Source organism: Vigna umbellata, chromosome 4 (assembly GCF_029865625.1).
Source record: "Vigna umbellata cultivar VRB3 chromosome 4, Vumbellata_1.0, whole genome shotgun sequence".
Lineage (NCBI taxonomy): Eukaryota > Viridiplantae > Streptophyta > Magnoliopsida > Fabales > Fabaceae > Vigna > Vigna umbellata.
Genome location: NC_142168.1, coordinates 72,637,217 through 72,657,035, shown reverse-complemented (window position 1 = coordinate 72,657,035; position 19,819 = coordinate 72,637,217). Strand labels below are relative to the sequence as shown.

The window sequence follows — 19,819 nt, the reverse complement described above, 5'->3', positions numbered from 1 at the left end:
TATAGTTCTCTTTAAATTTGATGGATTCAGATAGTAGTTAAATAGTTTGTCACTTTGTGCCACGAACCAGTTTGTTGGAACTTGATCTTTATCTCATTTTTTAATATCGCAGAGAAAAGGAATTAATTATTATAAAAGTTAACTGTTTCTCTTAAAAATTCTTATTATAAATACCACAAAAAGAGTTCAATCGTTTTAATGTTTTGATGAAATATCGTGTACCTTTTCTGGAACGTATGTTTTAGAATTGTTTTTCAATGCATACACCTTGATAAGTTTAGATATTTTGTATATACTATGTTACTGATGGATACAACCAAATATAGGTAAGAATTAGGAATTTTGATTCTTTAGTAGTTTGTGTTGTGTATATGCTGTATCTTCAAAACATAAATTTGATATTTTAAAGTATATTCAATTTTATTTAGTATATTAAAATAAATGTATTTTGAAAATATAACACTAAAAATTCAAGAAGTAAATATGGATATGATAAACAGTGCCGATATAGATATTTAAATATTAGGTTAAATTTCTATTTTATTTCTAAATTATTTTAGAATATATTTTAATTTCAAATATATATATTTGTAGTCTTTGTTTTATAAAAGTCGTCCACATCATGTAAAGTTAAATGAGGTGTAAATTTAATGTAATAGTGAGTTTTAATTTTTATTATATCTTATAATCATATTTTTGTGCTTGGTAAAATATGATTTAGAGATGTTAAGATGAGTTTTATTAAGTGAATAAATATAATTTATTATGATATGGGTTGTAAAGTCAGAAAAATTCAATTTTTTTAGAATAAAGATTAAATTGAACTCAAAGATAATTATGTAGATTGATAATTCGATCATTTCAAATACTAAAATATTTTCAATAATGTTTGAATAATTTAAATGTTTATTTTATTTGTTTATTAAATTATATAGCTTGACATTTTAATTTTTAATTATTATCTTTATAATGATATTTAATAAAATAAATAAACATTCTAATTTGTATTGTTATAAAATAATAAATGGAGTTAACTTTTGTGTTATAATAAATATATAAAATAAATTAAAAAAATAAATAATCTGAATCAATTCATTATTGAATTGAGTTACAAAATTTTTTACTTAAAAAAAATAACTAACTCGTTTATAATTTAATGCAAAGTGTCAGTTTAACACCTTTAATATCTTTATTATGATGCATAATAATTTATTTTACATAAAATCATGTGTTATGTTTAATTGATAACATGTCTTAATATTAATATATAATAATACATTATAAATAAAGGATTATATTAGGTTGATTTTGTATTTAAATTTTTTATTTATGTAACTTATAAAATAAATATTTTGTTTCTAAATTGTCACACGTATACTAAAGAATGAGAAGTCAATATTGTTTAAAATAATATATTATTATTATTGAGTGTGGTAGTATATATATATATATATATATATATATATATATATATATATATATATATATATATTAACATACTTAATTTAGTTTTAACTTTATACCAAATTTGGATATTATTTTATTGATTTTTTCTTAAGAATTCATTTGACTTTGAGTATCTAAAATTTGTATATTTTTAAATTGAATCCCTAAAATTTTATTTTAATGTCAGTTAATGTCATGTTGTCTTCTATATATTGTCATTGCTTAAGCGTATATAAATAATGACATGTTATATTTTAAACTCTTGTAAATTTTTATATTTTAGTATTTATTAATTTTTTGCATAGAATATCCAAAAATTTAATACTTTTTAATGAAGAATTTATAATAATAATAATTCAATTATAAATACTTAAATTCAGAGGAACCTAAAGTTTAATTTTTTTATTTATTTTTCATCTAAAAACATATAATGCAAAAGAATAGTTATTTCAATACACTTGACAATACAATCAAACAACAGATATTTCATTAAAAAGTATAAAAAATCAAACCAATCAATGAGCACACTCTTTATTAAAAATTTAAATAAAAAGTAATGAAACTTTTTAAAAATATTGAAACTTAATTATAGCAATATAATATAATCAAATTATTTTCTAAATTATTATAATATTTATCTAAAAACCTGTCCCAGCTAATTATCCCTAAACCCTAAAATTCCTCTTGAAGATTGATACTTCGTTTTGTTTTTCTTCCGCCACTTCACCAGTGTCTCTGCGCTCTTTAAGGTATGTTCTTCACAGCTCTAAATACTCTTTTCCATTGTTGTTTACTTTCCAGTTTTCATATGCATTGCCCCAACCTCTACTATCGTCCATCCTTTTAACAAATTCTTCTATCACTAAAACCAATTTCACCGATTACGAAATTCATTTTATTTTTGTGTGTGAATATTCTTGCAAGAGGTAAAGCTGAATTTTTTGTTTTGTATTTTCTTTAGACGATCTCAAGTTTCTGAGATCCTATCTTCCCAGCCTGCTTGATCTTTTTTCCTATTCTACTTTGCATTGCTAAACAGGTGAAGGATGGAGATAAATTTGGGGAAACTTGCATTTGACGTTGATTTTCATCCGTCAGATAACCTTGTCGCCACGGGTCTAATTAACGGGGACCTTCATCTGTACGTTGCTTTGGATTAGAGCTGCAGCTTTCATAGCTAATACAGTTTTTTAATTATTTATACCTTTTTGGCATTTATGATAATTATTACATTGAATATGTGTGCTGCAGATACCGTTATAGCCCTGATAGTGTCCCTGTGAGGTATAGACTGTGAACCTTTTGTTTTTATACTTGTTTGATACTTGTAAACTCGCATACATGTTGACTTTATTTGTTTTCTGTGTGCCGTTTGCTGTTAGGAGATAGTTGTTGGTAATATGTAGTCCTCTGTTGCAATTATTAATTATTTTACTAATTATTCTTTCAGGCAATTGGAAGTTCATGCGCACACAGAGTCTTGCAGGGCTTCTCGATTCATCAATGGTGGACGTGGTAATGCACATTATTTTCGATATTGTGTATAACTTCTGATGATCTTACTTGCATGCGTTTGAGTTTAAAATGTTTATGGTCATGTTTCTCTTTTAGTGCTGTTGACGGGTTCTCCAGATTGCTCTATACTGGCTACGGATGTGGAGACCGGATCTACAATTACCCGTATTGATAATGCTCACGAGTGAGTAGATTTACTGCAGTTACTGATTTGTTGTGATTTGGGTAACGGGATAATCACTAGCATCCTCATTGCTTTAGAATTTTTATTTGGCTTTTGTTGTGATATAGGGCTGCAGTAAATAGATTGATAAACTTGACCGAGTCAACTGTTGCCTCAGGAGACGATGAGGGTTGTATAAAGGTACATTTTTGTTCTTATTTCAAATTCTCAGAATTTGTATTTTATTTGAATTCCAGATTATTTTGTGGTATGCATTAATAATATTTTACATAGATATTCAGCCATTTCTAAGATAGTGGATGGCAGCAATGGATTGATCTCTTGTTTTAAAATTTAACAATCTTTGCTGAGCTCTTAAATTGATAAACCTTAATTAGGTGTGCTCGACTAATTTTGAAAGCCCTATGCTCATAGCAAGCACAGAAAATACCAGGTCAATGATCACTACTAGCAAATCCGTTTGACTATAATCCCTTTCTTTCTGCAGCCACCCCCCAATAGCATTCATTATTTGAATATTGTATCATTGATTATTTTATTTTATACATGTATATTTTTAACTTTATGTTATTTTCAGTGCTATTCTGCTTAAAATCACCCTGTACTTTTCTGAAGATAGTTGCAATTTTGATCTTGTAGAGTTATGGGAAGGTCAGACTGTTGGTGCTTTCTCAACGTGTTTCATCTGCTCTTCTTTGTTGTAGGTTTGGGATACCAGAGAACGCTCTTGCTGCAATTCTTTTGATGCCCATGAAGATTACATTTCAGACATGACTTTTGCTTCTGATGCAATGAAACTGTTGACAACAAGGTAGTAAATTCATGTAGCTCACCTGCCCTAAAATATCAATGGATATAGTGTAAATTCTTATTTTCCATAAATTTCCTGTTTTTTTAGCGGAGACGGGACTCTGTCTGTTTGCAATCTTCGAAGAAATACAGTAAGTTGAATATCTGTATTTTCTGGTTCCTCTTAAAGCATATGTTCTCTCTACTTATTTCATGATTTTTAACCACCCATTCATGATTTATTGAAAGGTACAAACTCGATCCGAATTTTCTGAAGATGAGTTGCTGTCTGTTGTTTTAATGAAGGTATTAAAGTCAAAGTCCATGAATTTGCAGTGAATTCTTATGCTTTTATAGGAACTTTTTAAATATTTCTGGAAAAGCATTTTTGTTATTTCTATCTTCACTTTTATAATTTGGCCAATAGTTTAGGGACTAAAAACATATTTAACCCTTTTAAGTTTTATGAAAGGAACCTTTCTTTTGTTTTGTAATTTTCTTTTCTGTATGCATTTTAAAAGACGACACTAATAGTTTTGTATTTATTTAATATTGAAAGGCAAAAAAAAATGAAAAAATCAATGTAGTTATAAGAATATGATATTTTTTATTTTCAGGACTGTTTGCTGCAAAACCACTTCCTACAGAATCAGTGAGAGTGGACAGTGATCCACCACCAGATTGTAATGGATTGAGATGCAGTCTTGGAACTGAGTTTTGTACCATATGCTGCAATGGACAAGGATCCAAAACAATCGATTAAGCAAATAAATATTTAAAATTAATAATAATGGTATAATAATATTGTATACCTCTATTTTAAGAGAATTTATTGAACGTAATACGGTCATTTACATGAATTATGCTGCTCCAAAAGCAACAGACAAACAACCAGGTCTTACCAAAAAATTAATTTATCACTGAATGAATATTAGTATACACGAAAATAGAATAAAATGTAAGCTATGGTTTTACTCTTTAACAATGAATATATTCAAGGATTAAGATAAAAAAAATTGTATGACAATGAAAACTGTATAATGAAATTGAATTTGATGAATTATGAAATTGGGTGGTGTGGTTTGTAGGATGGACATGTCTCTATTGACAGCATAAGAAAACTGTATAATGAAATTTTTCTGACCAGACATTAGTCAGTGCAAGTTTCATGCACCAAACCATCTTATAAATTTGGAATCAAACATTGCCTTTTCTGGTAAAAGCTTTGTCTTCAACCTTTGCTTCCAGGCTTTTTGTGCTTTCCTATTCTAGCTAGCTTTTTTCAATTTCAAAAAGCACAATTCAAAGACAATATGAACTGGGGCACACCAAAAAACTAATACATCAAAAGAGGAACATTTCCATATTAGGCTTTACATTCATCATGTAGTACTTCAATTAATTTTGTACTATCCAACCATTTCTATCAGCTTAATTTTACAAATTCTTGCCAATGCAATTTGTTTTCACGAAACCTTCTATGATTTTCCATCTCATGCAAAAATGTATTTTGTTTTTTTAGTATATTTATCAAGAAAATCACTTGATCATCGAGCTTGTTTAAGTAATCAGAATTATTTGTGGAAGACCCCAACCTATGATATTAAAAATTATTGATTCGGTGGATTATTGTCCAAAAACAGTAATCGTGTTATTTTTTTGTAGGCTAGTTTATGTTTTTATTCCAGTTTCTGTTTTTATCCCTTTCTCTTTGGAACTCTATAAATAGAGTTTTTCCATTCACAAACTGTTGTAATTTTTACACACATTCAAGCAATAATATCAGATATACATTTTCTCTAAAGCAAATCAGGAACTCTTTCACTAACCTCTTAACCGTTCTTTTCTTCTCCTTCTCTTCGGTTTTCTTTCCTCTTTCATCTCCGGTGAAGACAACCTTTTGCTCCGACGCAGGATCTCCATGGAAGCCCTCGAACTTTTCTTTTCTCTCACTCGAGCCTTTCTGTCTTATCACCCACTTACCATCTGATCTAAAGGAGGCTTATAGTGAAAGTTAAGTTTCGTGTTTTGGGTTCAAAGGCTGCGTTTTGGATTAAAGGCCATTGGGCCTATTCTTTTCAGTGCGGCAAGTTTTCTTTATGGTATAAAGAGCATAAACCATACCCACTTTACTTCCGCTGCCCAGGTTCTGTTCTTTGATGATTCTTGCTTCCTTCTACCATGGATATCACAGACCAGTCTACCAACCTCGCCAGCCCTTTCTACTTACACCCTGGGGAGAATCCAGAATTAACCCTCATCTCTCAAGTCCTGGGTGAGACTAATTACTCTTATTGGAGCAGAAGCATGAGAAGAGCACTCCTATCCAAAAACAAGATCAACTTTATTGATGGGTCTATCAAGAAACCCAAGAAAAATGAAGCTTTGTTTGATGCATGGGAAAGATGCAACATGATGGTACTCATGGATTATAAAAACACTTTCTCTAGAAATTGCAAAAAGTGTAATATATGTTGAAGAAGCCAAAGAATTGTGGGATGAGCTAAAGGAGAGATTTTCTAAAGGTGACTATTTTAAAATCTCTGACCTTCTCCAAGACATTCATTCAATCAAACAAGGGGAAAGAACTGTTAATCAATTCTTTACTGACTTAAAAATCCTCTGGGAAGAATTGGAATCTCTTAGGCCCATACCCAACTGTACCTGTGAAATCCCTTGCAGCTGTGAACTCTCAAGAACTTCTCTGAAATACAGAGAAGTAGAGCATGTTATATGCTTTTTAAAAGGGTTAAATGACACCTATAATACTGTCCTGACCCAGATTCTATTGATGGAACCCCTGTCAAACATCAATCGTGTTTTCTCTCTCGTTATGCAACAAGAGAGACAAGAAAGGTCTGAATCTGGCACTGCAAGCCATAATCACTCTACTGAAACCAGTAGAGTCCTAGCCAATGTTGCTAACAGGAACAACAATTGGAAAGCAGACCAGACCTGGAAAAATCAAGGTCGTGGTGTTGGGTCACATGGTCTGGGAAGAGGCAGAGGAAAGAATCCTAATTATGGAAAACAGTGTTCTTACTGCAACAAGATGAATCACATTGTGGATGAGTGCTACTCCAAGCACGATTTTCCACCTTGGTACAAAAAGAATGATAGCAATCAAGAGAAAAGAAGTGACTGAAACTCTACTAATGTCTGCCAAGGCAGTTCTGGACCAGAAAATACCCATCAGGGAGACACCAGCACTACTTTCAACAAACTCACCTCAGAGCAAATTGAAAAACTTCTCAAAATGATTGAGAAAGCTGATGAGCCTACACATAAGATCAATCAGATGCAGAGGAATGACAAGGAGGACAAACCAGGTACTCTTTCTTGGATTATTGACACTGGGGCCACTGATCATGTGACCCATGAGAAAGGGAATTTTGTCACCTTCTATAAGATTAAGCCCATTACTGTTAAATTGCCTAATAACTCTGTTATTACTGCCAAACATGCAGGAACTATTCAATTTTCTAGAGACTTTGTGATTTTTAATGTGCTTTATATCCCTGATTTCTCTTTCAATTTAATCTATGTTCAAAGTCTTATAAGAGACTTGAATTGTAGCCTAATTTTTTCTTCTGATGTTTGCTAGATAAGGGAGAACTCTACATTGAAGATGATTGGGTGTGCTAACTCTTACAAGGGTCTCTACTACCTACAAACATATTGATGTAAATCTATGGCACTATAGATTAGGCCATCCTGGACACAAGGTTGTCAAACAGATTTGTGAACATTTTCCCTATGTACAAATGAATGCTAATACTGTTTGTGATGTTTGCCACTATGCTAAGCAACATAAATCGCCTTTTCCTATAAGTAATTCCTTATCTGCGGAATGTTTTGAAATGATTCACTGTGATATATGGGGTCCTCTTTTTGTTTCTTCTATTCATGGACATAAATATTTTCTTACTATTGTTGATGATTATAGTCGACCTACATGGATATTTTTTATGAACAATATGGGCCAAACTAGAGGCTTATTACAAAATTTTATTGTTAAGATTAAGAATCAGTTTGGTAAAATAATTAAGACTGTTAGAACTGAACCCGAGTTCAACTGTGTCAACTTATATGACTTGCATGGTACTAGCCATCAAAGCCTGATTATTCAAACCTTTGTTATTGTAATAAAACTAGTATTTAAAGGATGCATTTTATTTATTTTTTGACGAAAATTCATTGACAATGACAAACAAAAAAGGTTCCTTTCCTGACACATACACCCTGTTTAGATCCTTGTCCATTGCAGCATATTGTACAAAACTGAGTTCCAAAACTGCATTTCAATCCATTGCAATCTGGCGGTGGATCACTCTCCACTCTTACTGATTCTGTAGGAAATGAAAAGGCTCGTCTTTTACTAACATTCTGAAAGAGAGAAGAAGAAGAAGAATGACAAAAGAGAGAAGAGAAGAAGAAGAAGAAGAAGAATCACCTTGTTGGGAAACACAAAGTTCAGCTGAGAAAAGGATCCCAGCAAAACAGAAGCTCAACCAAAAAAGAGACATTGCAGTGTAGTGTTGTGAGTCACGGAAGAAGTTGAACAAGTGAGGTTTATGAAATGCAGTTTTATGTTACCAGTTTTATGGCTTTTTAAAGTGAATTATTTTATGAAAATGTGGTAATTTTTGACCGAACAGAAAAATCGTGTAATTATGCAATGGTGCTCTGAAAGTATATGTTACCAGTTTTGTGGTAAACAAAGTAAAAAGTTGCTTTATTTCCTTTTTCTATTTTTATTTAAGTACCAACGAAAGAAGAATTCACTTTGCTCGGTGTGGGCTCACCTTACTGCCATTACCGCATTCTCTCATTCGTAGTTTTTAGGAAGAGATTCTGGAATAACTATGTTTGTGTTTAACTTTTACTATTTAATTTGATTAAGAAAAATAAAATCATACAAAAGAGAAAAATTCGGATTTCTTTTTATTAATATTATTATAATAATTTTTTCATTATTAATATTATTATCATTACTGTTATTAATATTAATAATAATAATAATAAAGTGAGGTCATTATTTTAATAAAGTTTTGTGTTCTTTTTGTCTCAGTTTGCTAAAATTGAAAGGTACTTTATGCCAAAAACCTAAACAACGCACAGAGATCTATTCCATTTTTACAACGAAAACTCTAAGTTGTCCCTTTCCATCTCACACAACTCTGTAATGGCTTTTTTGTGGTTCTATATTGCTGTTTTGTCTGGGACTATTTTTTCAGCTCAATTCTCTGTTTTCGAGCAAGGTGATGCTTCGTCTTCATCTCTTATCTCTTATAACTTTTAAAATCTTACTAGTCGTCTTCCTCCTTAACAGCGTATTCAGCCGGTGAGAGACGAATGGAGGACGATAAAGTGACAGATTTACCTGGACAACCAGTAGTAAACTTCAATCACTATGCTGGTTACGTGAAGTTAAGACGAGAAGAAAAGAAAGCACTATTTTACTGGTTCTTCGAAGCTCAAGAGGCTTCATCGCATAAACCTCTCGTGCTTTGGCTAACTGGAGGTATGTCTTGACCAATCTTTCATTCATTTTTTAAGTTATACAATTTCTTTTATCTTAATATTTTAGTGTGTTTCTTGTTAAGAGCAAAACTTATCGTTAATGATAAATTAATCTTTTTGTAGGACCTGGTTGTTCGTCTGTTGCTTTTGGAGCAGCACAAGAGATTGGTCCATTTCGTGTAGACGACCATCAGCGTATTACCTTCAACAAATTCTCCTGGAACAGAGGTATACAAAATTATTTTACGATTGTTTTAAATTTTAAATATTTATTTGCTTAACTGATTGTTTTGGACTCTGTTGTTTCAATTTTACAGTTGCCAATATCATATTCTTGGAATCACCGATTAGTGTGGGTTTTTCTTACACTAATAATTCCGATGACTTAAGCAAGCTCGGTGATCAAGTGGTTGCTCTTGATAACTATGCCTTCTTGCTTGGTTGGTTTAAGAGATTTCCAAGATTCAAATCCCATGAATTTTATATCGTAGGAGAGAGCTATGGAGGTACTTTCTGATATCTATATTTAATCAATAATTTACTAACTACTTTTATTGAAGAAATCTTTTACATGTGTTTGAAATAACAGGACATTATGCTCCACAGTTGGCTGAGGTTATACATGAAGGGAACAAAAATGGCCCTTACATAAATCTTAAGGGATTCATGGTAATTTACGAAACAATGTTGTACGGTTTAAACTGATATACTCAAAAAATGAAATACCTTTTTCATTAAATTTAACGATGAATTTGGTGCGACATAAAATACAGATGGGAAACCCTGTGATTAACGATGTGACAGACTTGAAAGGCATATTTGATTTTGCTTTCTATCATGCCATAATTTCAAAGCAAGTATATGATGGCATAAGAGAGAAATGTGATTTCATGACAAAAAACAATACAAAGGAATGTAGTTGGATCGTGGCCAAATTCGTAAAGGCCTATTCTGACATAGATGTATTTAGTATTTACTCTCCTGTCTGTCTGTTGGACTATGAAAGACCAGTTTCAAGTATGTTTGATGGTATCCCGTATGCTGTCTCAGAATTTGTAAGTATAATTTGTCTGATTTAAAACTCACTATTTTGTTAATTAATAATACACCTGTATTAAATAATGGAAAAAAATAAATTATTTTGTGATGCATTTTAGGACCTCCGGAATATGATTCCGACAATGGCTTACGATCCATGTAAAGCTAACGACGTGGAGAAGTATTTCAACAGGAAGGATGTCCAGAAGGCCATTCATGCATACCTCCCTGACATGTTTGATCCCTACACGATATGCAGGTACTGATTTTCATGTATAATATATGTATTTAACTGTTTATTTTTAACTGATTAAATTAACACAGTAATATTTATTTTGTGATGAAGCACTAAAATTAAAAAATGGAATGATTCGCCAAGCACAGTTCTTCCAGTGATTCAGAAACTACTACATGCTGGTTTACGCATTTGGATGTACAGGTATATATACTTATAATTACTTGCATATATAGTATATTTGAAGAAGTTTGACGATGATATTGATAGAGATCTTTTACATTACCGATCGTCTCTACTTTAGGACGATCGTTAGTGAGAAGACAACTGAACCTGTCGATCGGTGACCGATCGTCCGAGAATAGAGCCGATTAGTAGTGACGATCGGTAAGGACGATCGGTAATGTAAAAGATCTCAATCATACAGCCGATCGTCCGAGAGTAGAGCCAATCAGTGGTGACGATCGATAAGGACGATCGGTAATGTATGATGACGATGGGTAATGTAAAAGATCTCTATCAGATATTTTAACATAGATATAAATAAATGCAGTGGAGACAGTGATGGTAGAGTTCCATGGTTATCAACGAGATACAGTTTGGAAGAGCTGAAAGTGAATGTGACAAGAGAATGGAGAGCTTGGTTTGAAGGAAGAGAAGTTGGAGGATGGGTAGAGGAGTACGAGGGTGGTCTCACTTTTGCCTCCATTAGAGGTGCTGGTCATCAAGCTCCGATTTATAAACCACGAGAAGCTCTTTCTCTCTTCTACCATTTCCTTTCTGCTCAATCGCTTCCTTCTTCTACCTTCTGATTCGTTCCATTTGTAAATTGTCATCTTTTTACATTTATTCACATCCAAGAGAAATTGTCATTTTACAGAATATATATGTTTTTTACATGTCTCAGTCTATTATTAGAAAGTTAATAATCAATAGTTACTGCTATAATTAAATATATATACATATATGAAATGAAACAAGAATATGAAAGGGAAAGGAGAATTATTTTATGAAAGAAAAAAAAAATCGAATATTTTTAAATGGTTAGTTTATTAAATTTGAAGTTTTAATGATTTAAAAATTGAGTTTGAAATGTGTGGATTGAAAGTTTAATAATTTAAAAATCGTAACTTACAAATAAATAATAAAATGTCAATAACTTTAAGACAATTAATTAAACTCTTATTTTTTTATGATAAACTGTGAATAATTAAACAATTACACGCTGTTTAAACTAATTTTTTGTAGTGAGTTTTCGACATTTCAGAAGCAATTTTTTAAAACAAGATTTCGTTTTAATGTTTTGAGTTAAATAATTAAATATTAATGTTATTGCAGAAATTTAATTACAGGCTCTTGCTTTGGGTCTCATCATGCAAATTCAAAAGCATTAATTTCTGAAAATACTAAAGAAAAATTAAGTATCATGCATTTAGAAAACCATGAAAAAAGTGATTCATCTTTCAAAATATCAGCCTTTCCACATTTCACAGTTTTACTGGATTCATCTTTTATAACAATTAATTTGGCAGTGGTTTGGCAGCCATCATTAAATAATTAATTAATGTTTTCATTAATTAATTAAATTTTTTCATTAATTAATTAAATGTTTTCATTAATTATAGTTAAATGTTTTCATTAATTAATTAAATGTTTTCATTAATTAATTAAATGTTTTCATTAATTAATTAATAATGCATTTCTAAACAGGGTGTATGTGTTAGTAAAGGAACCTTTTTTGTTTGTACATGTCAATGAATTTTCGTGAAAAAAATAAATAAAATGCATGCTTTAAATAGTAGTTTTATTACAATAATAACAAATAATTTATAGGAGTTTGAATAATTATGAAGTAAATATAATTTTAATTATGATCTACCAAGTATTAATTTTAAGTTTCTACAAATTAATTTTTAAAAGATGAATCCAACAAAACTGTGAAATGTCAAAAGTCTTATATTTTAAAATTAGAGCTTCCGAATTCTCCAATAACGATGATAGTTTAAAACTATTTCTCACTAAATAAGCGAGTAAAATAATTGATTTGACCTATATGAAATAGATAACAACGGTTCATAAATAATTAATTTGATCCAATAAAATTAATAAGAAATTCATAAATAATAATAACAACAATAATAATTTTAATGTTTATATTTAATTAGTAATTAATATTTAAAAAAATTATTGAAATAAATTATAAAATAAATCAATAACTAGAGCTGTCAAAACGGGTCATCCGGCCCGACCCGACTCGATCCACCACGGGTTGGTCACTGAGTCAACCTAACCCAGCTCATTTATTAACGAGCCAGAAAAATTCAAACCCGGCTCGACCCACCAAGGGTTGGTGGATAAATGAGTTGGCTCACTAGCTCACTTAATTACATTTTTTTAATAAAAAAAATTATAAACTTTTTATAATTCAAATTTAAACAAATTTCACTCTCAAATTTCACTCCCAACATGGATATTTAATTAATTTTGAAAATAAGAAACTTAAAAAAAATTCAAGCAAAAACAAAATAATAAATATTTTTTTATAAAATTAAAATTAAATTTTAATAAAATAAAATTAGGTAGGTGGGTTGGTGGGCCATCCCGGTCCACCACAGATTCAACCTGCATGAGCAGGGTTTAAATAAGCCGGGTTTAAATCTGACCCGCATAAAAAAATATAATTTTTTCAAACCCAATCCGACTCAAACCTGTGGTGGACCGGATTGACCCGCGGGTTGTGACTCATTTTGAAAGCTCTAATAATAACATTAATTGTATCAATTAAAATTAATATTTAATAATTTAACTTAAAACGTTAAAACACAATCTAATCTTGTTTTAAAATATTGTTTTTGAAATGTTGAAAACTCACTAAGAAAAATAAGTTTTTACAGCGTTTAACTATTCACCGTGTATCAAAACCCGATAGAAAATATTATGTAAGTTACGATTTTGTAATTAAACAGTAAGTTTTTATAGCGTTTAATTATAGAGTTTAATTAATTGCTATAAAATTATTAACATTTTATTATTTATTACGATTTCAAATCATTATTTAAATTTATATTGTTAGAATAAAATATTTATTAAGGAGTGACATATATTGAATTATTAAGGAGTGGATTTCTCATTTCAGTATATTTTTATTCGTTTCCTTATTTAATAGTATTAAATTACTTTTTTTTTTGTGGAAAATTGATCACAGCCTTACTTACTAAGGAGACATTTCCAGTTCTTTCCATGAAAATTTTTCACTCAGAAAAAGATTTCCTACCCTTCAGATTTGGAAAAGAAAAATTTATATCTCAATATTTGAAAAACTTTAGTACAAAACTTTAATCATATAAAAACAAAACTTTAATCATATAAAAATGTTTGTGTGTTTTCCTTTGCTGTGTGCTTTTCCTTCTCTTCCATGCCACTATAGTCACTACCTTTTTTATTTTTTCTCTCTCAAGGTTAACCTTTTCTCGTGTTCAAATTTATAAAGAGGCTAGAAAATTAAGAAAAATTAAATAAAACATTTGAGATGAAGAGAGAGAAGTAAAATAAAATAGGTTGGATGTAAGAAATCTTTTTTCCAAATTTTTTATGTGAAAATCTTTTTATGAAGAAAATTTCAAATTTATTATGACAAAAAATATTTATGAATCGGAATTTTGAAATAAAGTCTTTAATAAAAAAGAAAAAAACTAAAAAAATATTTATTAAGATTAAAATAAATTAAAAAGTTGGAAATACAATATCAAATGTTGGAAGTATAGGATGAAATATCTTATTCAGAAAGAAAATTTACTTAGTATTAAGATATTATAAAGATTATTGAAGATAATACAACTTAATATAATTTTTTATGACAGACTTTTAGGTTAAAGTTGATTAAGTTATTTTTAATTTTACTTAGTAATATTATCAAGGTTATTGTTAACTAATATTACTTAGTGTTCATTTTAATATAAAAAATATTTTTTATATGTGTAAAACATATTTTTTTATTAACATCAATAAATAAATGGTAATTTTAGTTAAGGTTATTTTCTAACAATATTAATCAAGATGATAGAAATTATTTCTCAAGTTTTTTTGTAGTTTATACTATTAGAGTTGTATATTAGATTATGACTAATAATGATGTTTGTATAAGTTTTTTCATCTAATATTATTGATGGATTATTCTATAATAAATGTCAATCAGAACATTTTAAATTTAAATCCGTCATTTTGTTTATTTAATGATGATTAAAATTATTTATTTAGATAAAAAAAAAAAAATTTAATGAATTTAAAATTTTTCTATTTAAACAAAACACTAAAAAAATAAATTCAAACTTAATATATTTAAACTTTCTGAAAATTATAAAATTGTGTATCATCACTATCCAAGCCCAAGTTAAAAGATAAAAAATGCTATGTGATTATATTTAATATTTTTTTTATTAAAATTTAAAAGTAAAAGATGTTAAAATTGTTTAATTTAAATGTGAAGTTACAAAATAAATAAGAATGAAAACATATAAAAAAGTCCATCATCTTTATAGATTAATATACTGTTACGGGTTATAGATGAAAAAAAAGTGTTGACTACATTTTTCATCATGGCCGGTGGCGTGGCGGCGGTGATTGTTCGGTGACGTCCTAGCTTTCAAAGGTTTGTTCTTTTACTCTTCTCATCTTTGAATAGTAAATTGAATCCAACTGTAGTCTTAGTAACCTGAATTGGATAATGCCACGGTTCTATATTCTGTTAGAACTTGGGGGAAGAGCGACCAAAATGGTGATTATTATTGTTAGATGAATTTTCTAGTATTGCATTGGGGTAAAGCTGCCTTGATGTGAGCGAAATCTTTCTTTGATTCTAAGAGAAATGATTAGGAAGGAAGCAATGAAATGTTTATAGGCTTGCTGACTAGGAGGTGTTTGTAGAAATGCCACTCAGGTATAATAGTTTGTTTATTTTTTTGACATTATTTCAGTTTATTTTCTCCGCTTGAGATCTTCCTTCCTTCATTTATTTTGTCATGTTTAGTTTTCAGTGTGTCACTTTGCAACTGATTTGATCTCTTTTTCTGTCTTACGCTTCTTTTCCAGCTTCTAAAATTTGGTGGGCATAAAAATCTTGTTAGGCTAGCACCTTTCTCTCCAAATCACTGATGGCTTTTTTATTTCAGAAATTTCAAGAGGTATCTCCTAATTTTTGTATGAAATATTACTACTTTTTGGTTGACTTTGCTAAATTATTTAAATTATGTGTTAATCTCACTGCCCTCGTCAAAGACATGCCGTCTTTAACGAAGAGTGACCAAAATTCATTCGGAGCAAAATATGTTCTTATGTTATGGTTAACTATGATATCTTATTCCATATGTGGAGCATCATGTGAAACCTATAACAACAATTTTGGTTTTAATTTGTCTCCAGGCTGTGAGAACCCTCACAAAAAATCCCATATTTTCTAGGGATCCTCAACAACTACAATTTGAAGCGGACATTAACTGTTTGTTTCTTTATACAAGGTTGGTCCTTTCTACTGTCTAAGTTTATTGATTAATTTTGACTGTGAAGATTCATTCATTTGGTTTATATCATGGTAATATACACTTTTCTCTTTATGTTTGTATCATGGACGAGCTAATATATTTATAAACTAAGACTTAGAATTCCTACTCTCTTTATCATTCCACCGTTGTTTTCTTAGAGTCTTTCAGTCTACTATTACTGTTGATTGGATGAAAATGGGAGAAGAGAGATAGAAAGAGTCCACAATATATTTGTAATTTACTTAGAAAGAAGGGTTTGACAAAATAGACTGTGTTTGTGTCCCAACCTTATTAATAATCAAAGGTGGCTGAAGCCAGACAAATAGATTTGTTAATATTCAGTTCGGTTAGTAGTTTGGGTAAAAAATGGCTCTTATGAAGTTGGAAGTGAATGGAGATGGCTTTGAGTTTGAAAGTCAATGTCTCTAAACTGGAGCTGCCAAATCCAGCCGCATTCTCTATCATTAGGCTAGCCAATTTGAGACAGCTTAAGGTATTACTCTGACTTTCTAAGCTTCAATCATTGTATTCAAAGAAGGATCATCAATGCTACTTCTGATATAGATTATAGATAATCAACTGTCTCTGTTCTGATGAGAAATTCCATTGATATGCATTTGTTTGAATACGAAGATCCATGTAACCATTGGGCACCCCTTCAGTTATTGGTTTTATTGATTAATAAATATGATAACGATCGACTCTTTTGAGCAATTTCTTCTTATCATTATATAATACTATATAAAAAAAATGGAATTGGCGTGTAATAAAAGTGAGAACCACGTTTTACATCTGCCTGTGAACAAGATTATCAAGACTGAAGTCACTGATCCTCATGAAGAGACCTGTAATATTGATGCTATTAAATATAATGAAACTACAAGAAGACGAGGAAGGGTAAGGTTTCCTCCAAAGCTTGTTAATAAAACAATAAAGAAACGCAAAGAAACATAGAAAAAAATGCATTAAGTTAACTTTAACGTTAAGATTTTAAATCTTCAATCGTAAGATCTCACGGGCAAAGTATTTTCTAATTCTGGTTTTATGGATTCAAATAATTTTGTTTCCAATTATTTTTTATTTTGTTTGTATATTATGCGATGTTTTTCCTTTTTAACATTTTGACATATTTTGCTCATGCAAAGACTTAAATATCCAGCTACAAACTGTTGGGGGAGAATGCTAATGAAGCAGACGCGGAAGAGATTATTAAAATGGCTAGTAAAGCCTCTTTTGTCGATCAACGGAGGCAAGTACAAGAAAATGTTCACTCTCAAATCAAAGCATTTTGCACATGCATGAACGAGATTCTTGTTTCAAAAGAAAAGATGGTGAATGGCCGCTTAGAATTATCTCAACAAGCAAACAGTCCACGTCTCCGTGGTGGGCATAGTTCTGCTAAAGGTATGTGTGACCCAACTAATAACATTCCCGGTGATTTGATCTTTGTTTTAAATTTTAATCTTCCCCTTATTTTACTTGTCATTTTGCAGTATTTTTGTCATTGCTCAGTCATTTCCTTTTCCTATTGATCCATGAAGGCATGGAGAAAAACCTTGTTGAGTTTTTTAATTCACATTTTCAAATTGCTATGAAATCTCTAATCATTGCGTGTTTATCATTTTTGTTATTGATGTGGGCAGCTGCCTCTAAACAAAGACCATTAAGCCAATCTGAAGTCTCTCAGAAGTTAAAGGATCAACTTGGTTATACACTTAATGTCAAACCTTCTCTAATACCTCACAAGGATTCTGGCAAAGGTCTATTTTTAGATGGTGCAGTTGATGTTGGTGCTGTACTAGCCTTTTATCCTGGTGTGATCTATTCCCCATCTTACTATAATCAAATTCCTGGATACCTTGATGAGCAGAACTCGTACTTGATTACAAGATATGACGGGACTGTCATTGATGCCCAACCTTGGGGTTGTGGCGGTGATGGACCAGAGCGATTCAACGGTAGAAAAATGTTAGAAAACAAACTAGTTAATGAAGGAGCTCATAAGGGTTCGGACAGAATGAGTAAACCTTTGGAAGGCTCCCAGATAGATGATGATGTAGTTGAGCGTAGAAATCCATTAGCCTTGGCTCATTTTGCTAACCACCCTCCGAAAGGGATTCTTCCTAATGTCATGATCTGCCCTTATGACTTTCCATTGACTGAAAAACACATGAGGATTTACATACCAAACATATTATTTGGAAATGAAGAAGTAAATCTGAAGAGATTTGGCAGCTCTTGGCTCAAATCTGTAGTTTCAAAAAACAGTGAATCAGATGTTCCTACCCTCAAAGCTGTTGTTCTGGTAGCAACTAGGACTCTTCAAGACGAAGAACTCCTTTTGAACTACAGGTTGAGCAACTCTAAGCAGTGGCCAGAATGGTATGCTCCAGTGGATGAAGAAGAGGACATGAATCTGAAAGATGAAAGTGGCCAATGATCAGACAGAACACCTTTCGATATCATCTCAGAATGATGCCCTAGGTTTAGGTTAAGTGTCTATCTTTGGTCACGCGTATTAGTCTTTAGGCTTAAATGCTTCCTTCGTCCTCATGTTAAGAGGTGAATTTCTGTTTAGTATCCGGTTTTAAAAATGAAGACATTGGGTTCCTATTACGAAAAGTGTATAAATAAGGTCATGTCCGTTAAGTTGACAGCAACGGCGTTAAGTCCATGCTGATGTGGCCGTACTTTTTCTCTTCTCTCTTCTGCTTGTTCTCTCTCTTGTTCAACTTTTTCTTTGATGATTTGTTGAACTTGTTATTTCTTTGTAGACTTTATTCATATATTTTTCATAACATAGGGACCCAATGTCTTCATTTTTAAAATCGGATACTAAACAGAAATTCACCTCTTAACACGAGGACAAAGTAAGCATTTAAGCCTAGTCTTTATCATACAATGTTAGCATGTTATTTATATTTAACAATTTTAAAATAAAGGTTGGAAAAAAAAATAATGTCAAATTTTAAAGAAGTGAAAAAATAACTAAAAAACTAAAACTATACTAATTTTCCCATTACGTAAAAGTCCTTGGAAATTTAGAAAATGTAAAATTACTATGACTAAATATTTTATATATATTTTTTTTAGAATTTATAGTTCTCTTTAAATTTGATGGATTCAGATAGTAGTTAAATAGTTTGTCACTTTGTGCCACGAACCAGTTTGTTGGAACTTGATCTTTATCTCATTTTTTAATATCGCAGAGAAAAGGAATTAATTATTATAAAAGTTAACTGTTTCTCTTAAAAATTCTTATTATAAATACCACAAAAAGAGTTCAATCGTTTTAATGTTTTGATGAAATATCGTGTACCTTTTCTGGAACGTATGTTTTAGAATTGTTTTTCAATGCATACACCTTGATAAGTTTAGATATTTTGTATATACTATGTTACTGATGGATACAACCAAATATAGGTAAGAATTAGGAATTTTGATTCTTTAGTAGTTTGTGTTGTGTATATGCTGTATCTTCAAAACATAAATTTGATATTTTAAAGTATATTCAATTTTATTTAGTATATTAAAATAAATGTATTTTGAAAA

General features: G+C 30.5%; 3 protein-coding genes across 8 annotated transcripts; all 3 read left to right on the top strand.

The window, feature by feature from the left end:
• Positions 1 to 2,039: 2,039 nt before the first annotated feature.
• Positions 2,040 to 4,743, top strand: LOC148201159 (WD repeat-containing protein 55-like). 2 transcript variants are annotated; one of them, XM_088113592.1, is made up of 10 exons: positions 2,040 to 2,195; positions 2,486 to 2,587; positions 2,698 to 2,730; positions 2,897 to 2,961; positions 3,058 to 3,145; positions 3,253 to 3,325; positions 3,850 to 3,956; positions 4,044 to 4,086; positions 4,184 to 4,240; positions 4,552 to 4,743. In XM_088113592.1, the coding sequence occupies exons 2-10, from the start codon at positions 2,493 to 2,495 to the stop codon at positions 4,588 to 4,590; spliced, it is 600 nt and encodes a 199-aa protein (XP_087969718.1). In that variant the 5' UTR covers positions 2,040 to 2,195; positions 2,486 to 2,492; the 3' UTR covers positions 4,591 to 4,743. The 2 variants fall into 2 exon arrangements, with proteins under 2 accessions (XP_087969718.1, XP_087969719.1); XM_088113593.1 differs by lacking the exon at positions 2,040 to 2,195 and adding an exon at positions 2,219 to 2,372.
• Positions 4,744 to 8,305: 3,562 nt separating this feature from the next.
• LOC148201158 (serine carboxypeptidase-like 35) lies at positions 8,306 to 11,629 on the top strand. Of its 3 annotated transcripts, none has more exons than XM_088113591.1 (9): positions 8,306 to 8,499; positions 9,267 to 9,458; positions 9,581 to 9,685; positions 9,775 to 9,963; positions 10,047 to 10,126; positions 10,231 to 10,512; positions 10,615 to 10,754; positions 10,842 to 10,934; positions 11,284 to 11,629. In XM_088113591.1, the coding sequence occupies exons 2-9, from the start codon at positions 9,290 to 9,292 to the stop codon at positions 11,540 to 11,542; spliced, it is 1,317 nt and encodes a 438-aa protein (XP_087969717.1). In that variant the 5' UTR covers positions 8,306 to 8,499; positions 9,267 to 9,289; the 3' UTR covers positions 11,543 to 11,629. The 3 variants fall into 3 exon arrangements, with proteins under 3 accessions (XP_087969717.1, XP_087969716.1, XP_087969715.1); XM_088113590.1 differs by lacking the exon at positions 8,306 to 8,499 and adding an exon at positions 9,036 to 9,195 and having other exon boundaries at positions 9,775 to 9,897; XM_088113589.1 differs by lacking the exon at positions 8,306 to 8,499 and adding an exon at positions 9,036 to 9,195.
• A 3,599-nt stretch (positions 11,630 to 15,228) lies between these two features.
• On the top strand, positions 15,229 to 19,362 carry LOC148201157 (uncharacterized). 3 transcript variants are annotated; one of them, XM_088111349.1, is made up of 6 exons: positions 15,283 to 15,378; positions 15,479 to 15,666; positions 15,819 to 15,910; positions 16,149 to 16,243; positions 17,427 to 17,671; positions 17,911 to 19,362. In XM_088111349.1, exons 3-6 carry the CDS (start codon positions 15,881 to 15,883, stop codon positions 18,705 to 18,707), a joined length of 1,167 nt encoding a protein of 388 aa, XP_087967475.1. In that variant the 5' UTR covers positions 15,283 to 15,378; positions 15,479 to 15,666; positions 15,819 to 15,880; the 3' UTR covers positions 18,708 to 19,362. The 3 variants fall into 3 exon arrangements, with proteins under 3 accessions (XP_087967474.1, XP_087967475.1, XP_087967476.1); XM_088111348.1 differs by lacking the exon at positions 15,479 to 15,666 and having other exon boundaries at positions 15,229 to 15,378; XM_088111350.1 differs by lacking the exons at positions 15,283 to 15,378; positions 15,479 to 15,666 and having other exon boundaries at positions 15,865 to 15,910; positions 17,413 to 17,671.
• Positions 19,363 to 19,819: the final 457 nt, after the last annotated feature.

Bases quoted from the DNA above. Each gene is read 5' to 3' on its own strand.
- LOC148201159 (XM_088113592.1), top strand. From the start codon at position 2,493: ATGGAGATAAATTTGGGGAAACTTGCATTTGACGTTGATTTTCATCCG. The intron at 2,962-3,057 runs GTAATGCACATT...TTTCTCTTTTAG, and splicing joins ATTCATCAATGGTGGACGTG to TGCTGTTGACGGGTTCTCCA. The intron at 3,146-3,252 runs GTGAGTAGATTT...GTTGTGATATAG, and splicing joins CGTATTGATAATGCTCACGA to GGCTGCAGTAAATAGATTGA.
- LOC148201158 (XM_088113589.1), top strand. From the start codon at position 9,120: ATGGCTTTTTTGTGGTTCTATATTGCTGTTTTGTCTGGGACTATTTTT. The intron at 9,196-9,266 runs GTGATGCTTCGT...CCTCCTTAACAG, and splicing joins ATTCTCTGTTTTCGAGCAAG to CGTATTCAGCCGGTGAGAGA. The intron at 9,964-10,046 runs GTACTTTCTGAT...TTGAAATAACAG, and splicing joins CGTAGGAGAGAGCTATGGAG to GACATTATGCTCCACAGTTG.
- LOC148201157 (XM_088111348.1), top strand. From the start codon at position 15,881: ATGGCTTTTTTATTTCAGAAATTTCAAGAG. The intron at 15,911-16,148 runs GTATCTCCTAAT...ATTTGTCTCCAG, and splicing joins TATTTCAGAAATTTCAAGAG to GCTGTGAGAACCCTCACAAA. The intron at 16,244-17,426 runs GTTGGTCCTTTC...TTAAATATCCAG, and splicing joins TGTTTGTTTCTTTATACAAG to CTACAAACTGTTGGGGGAGA.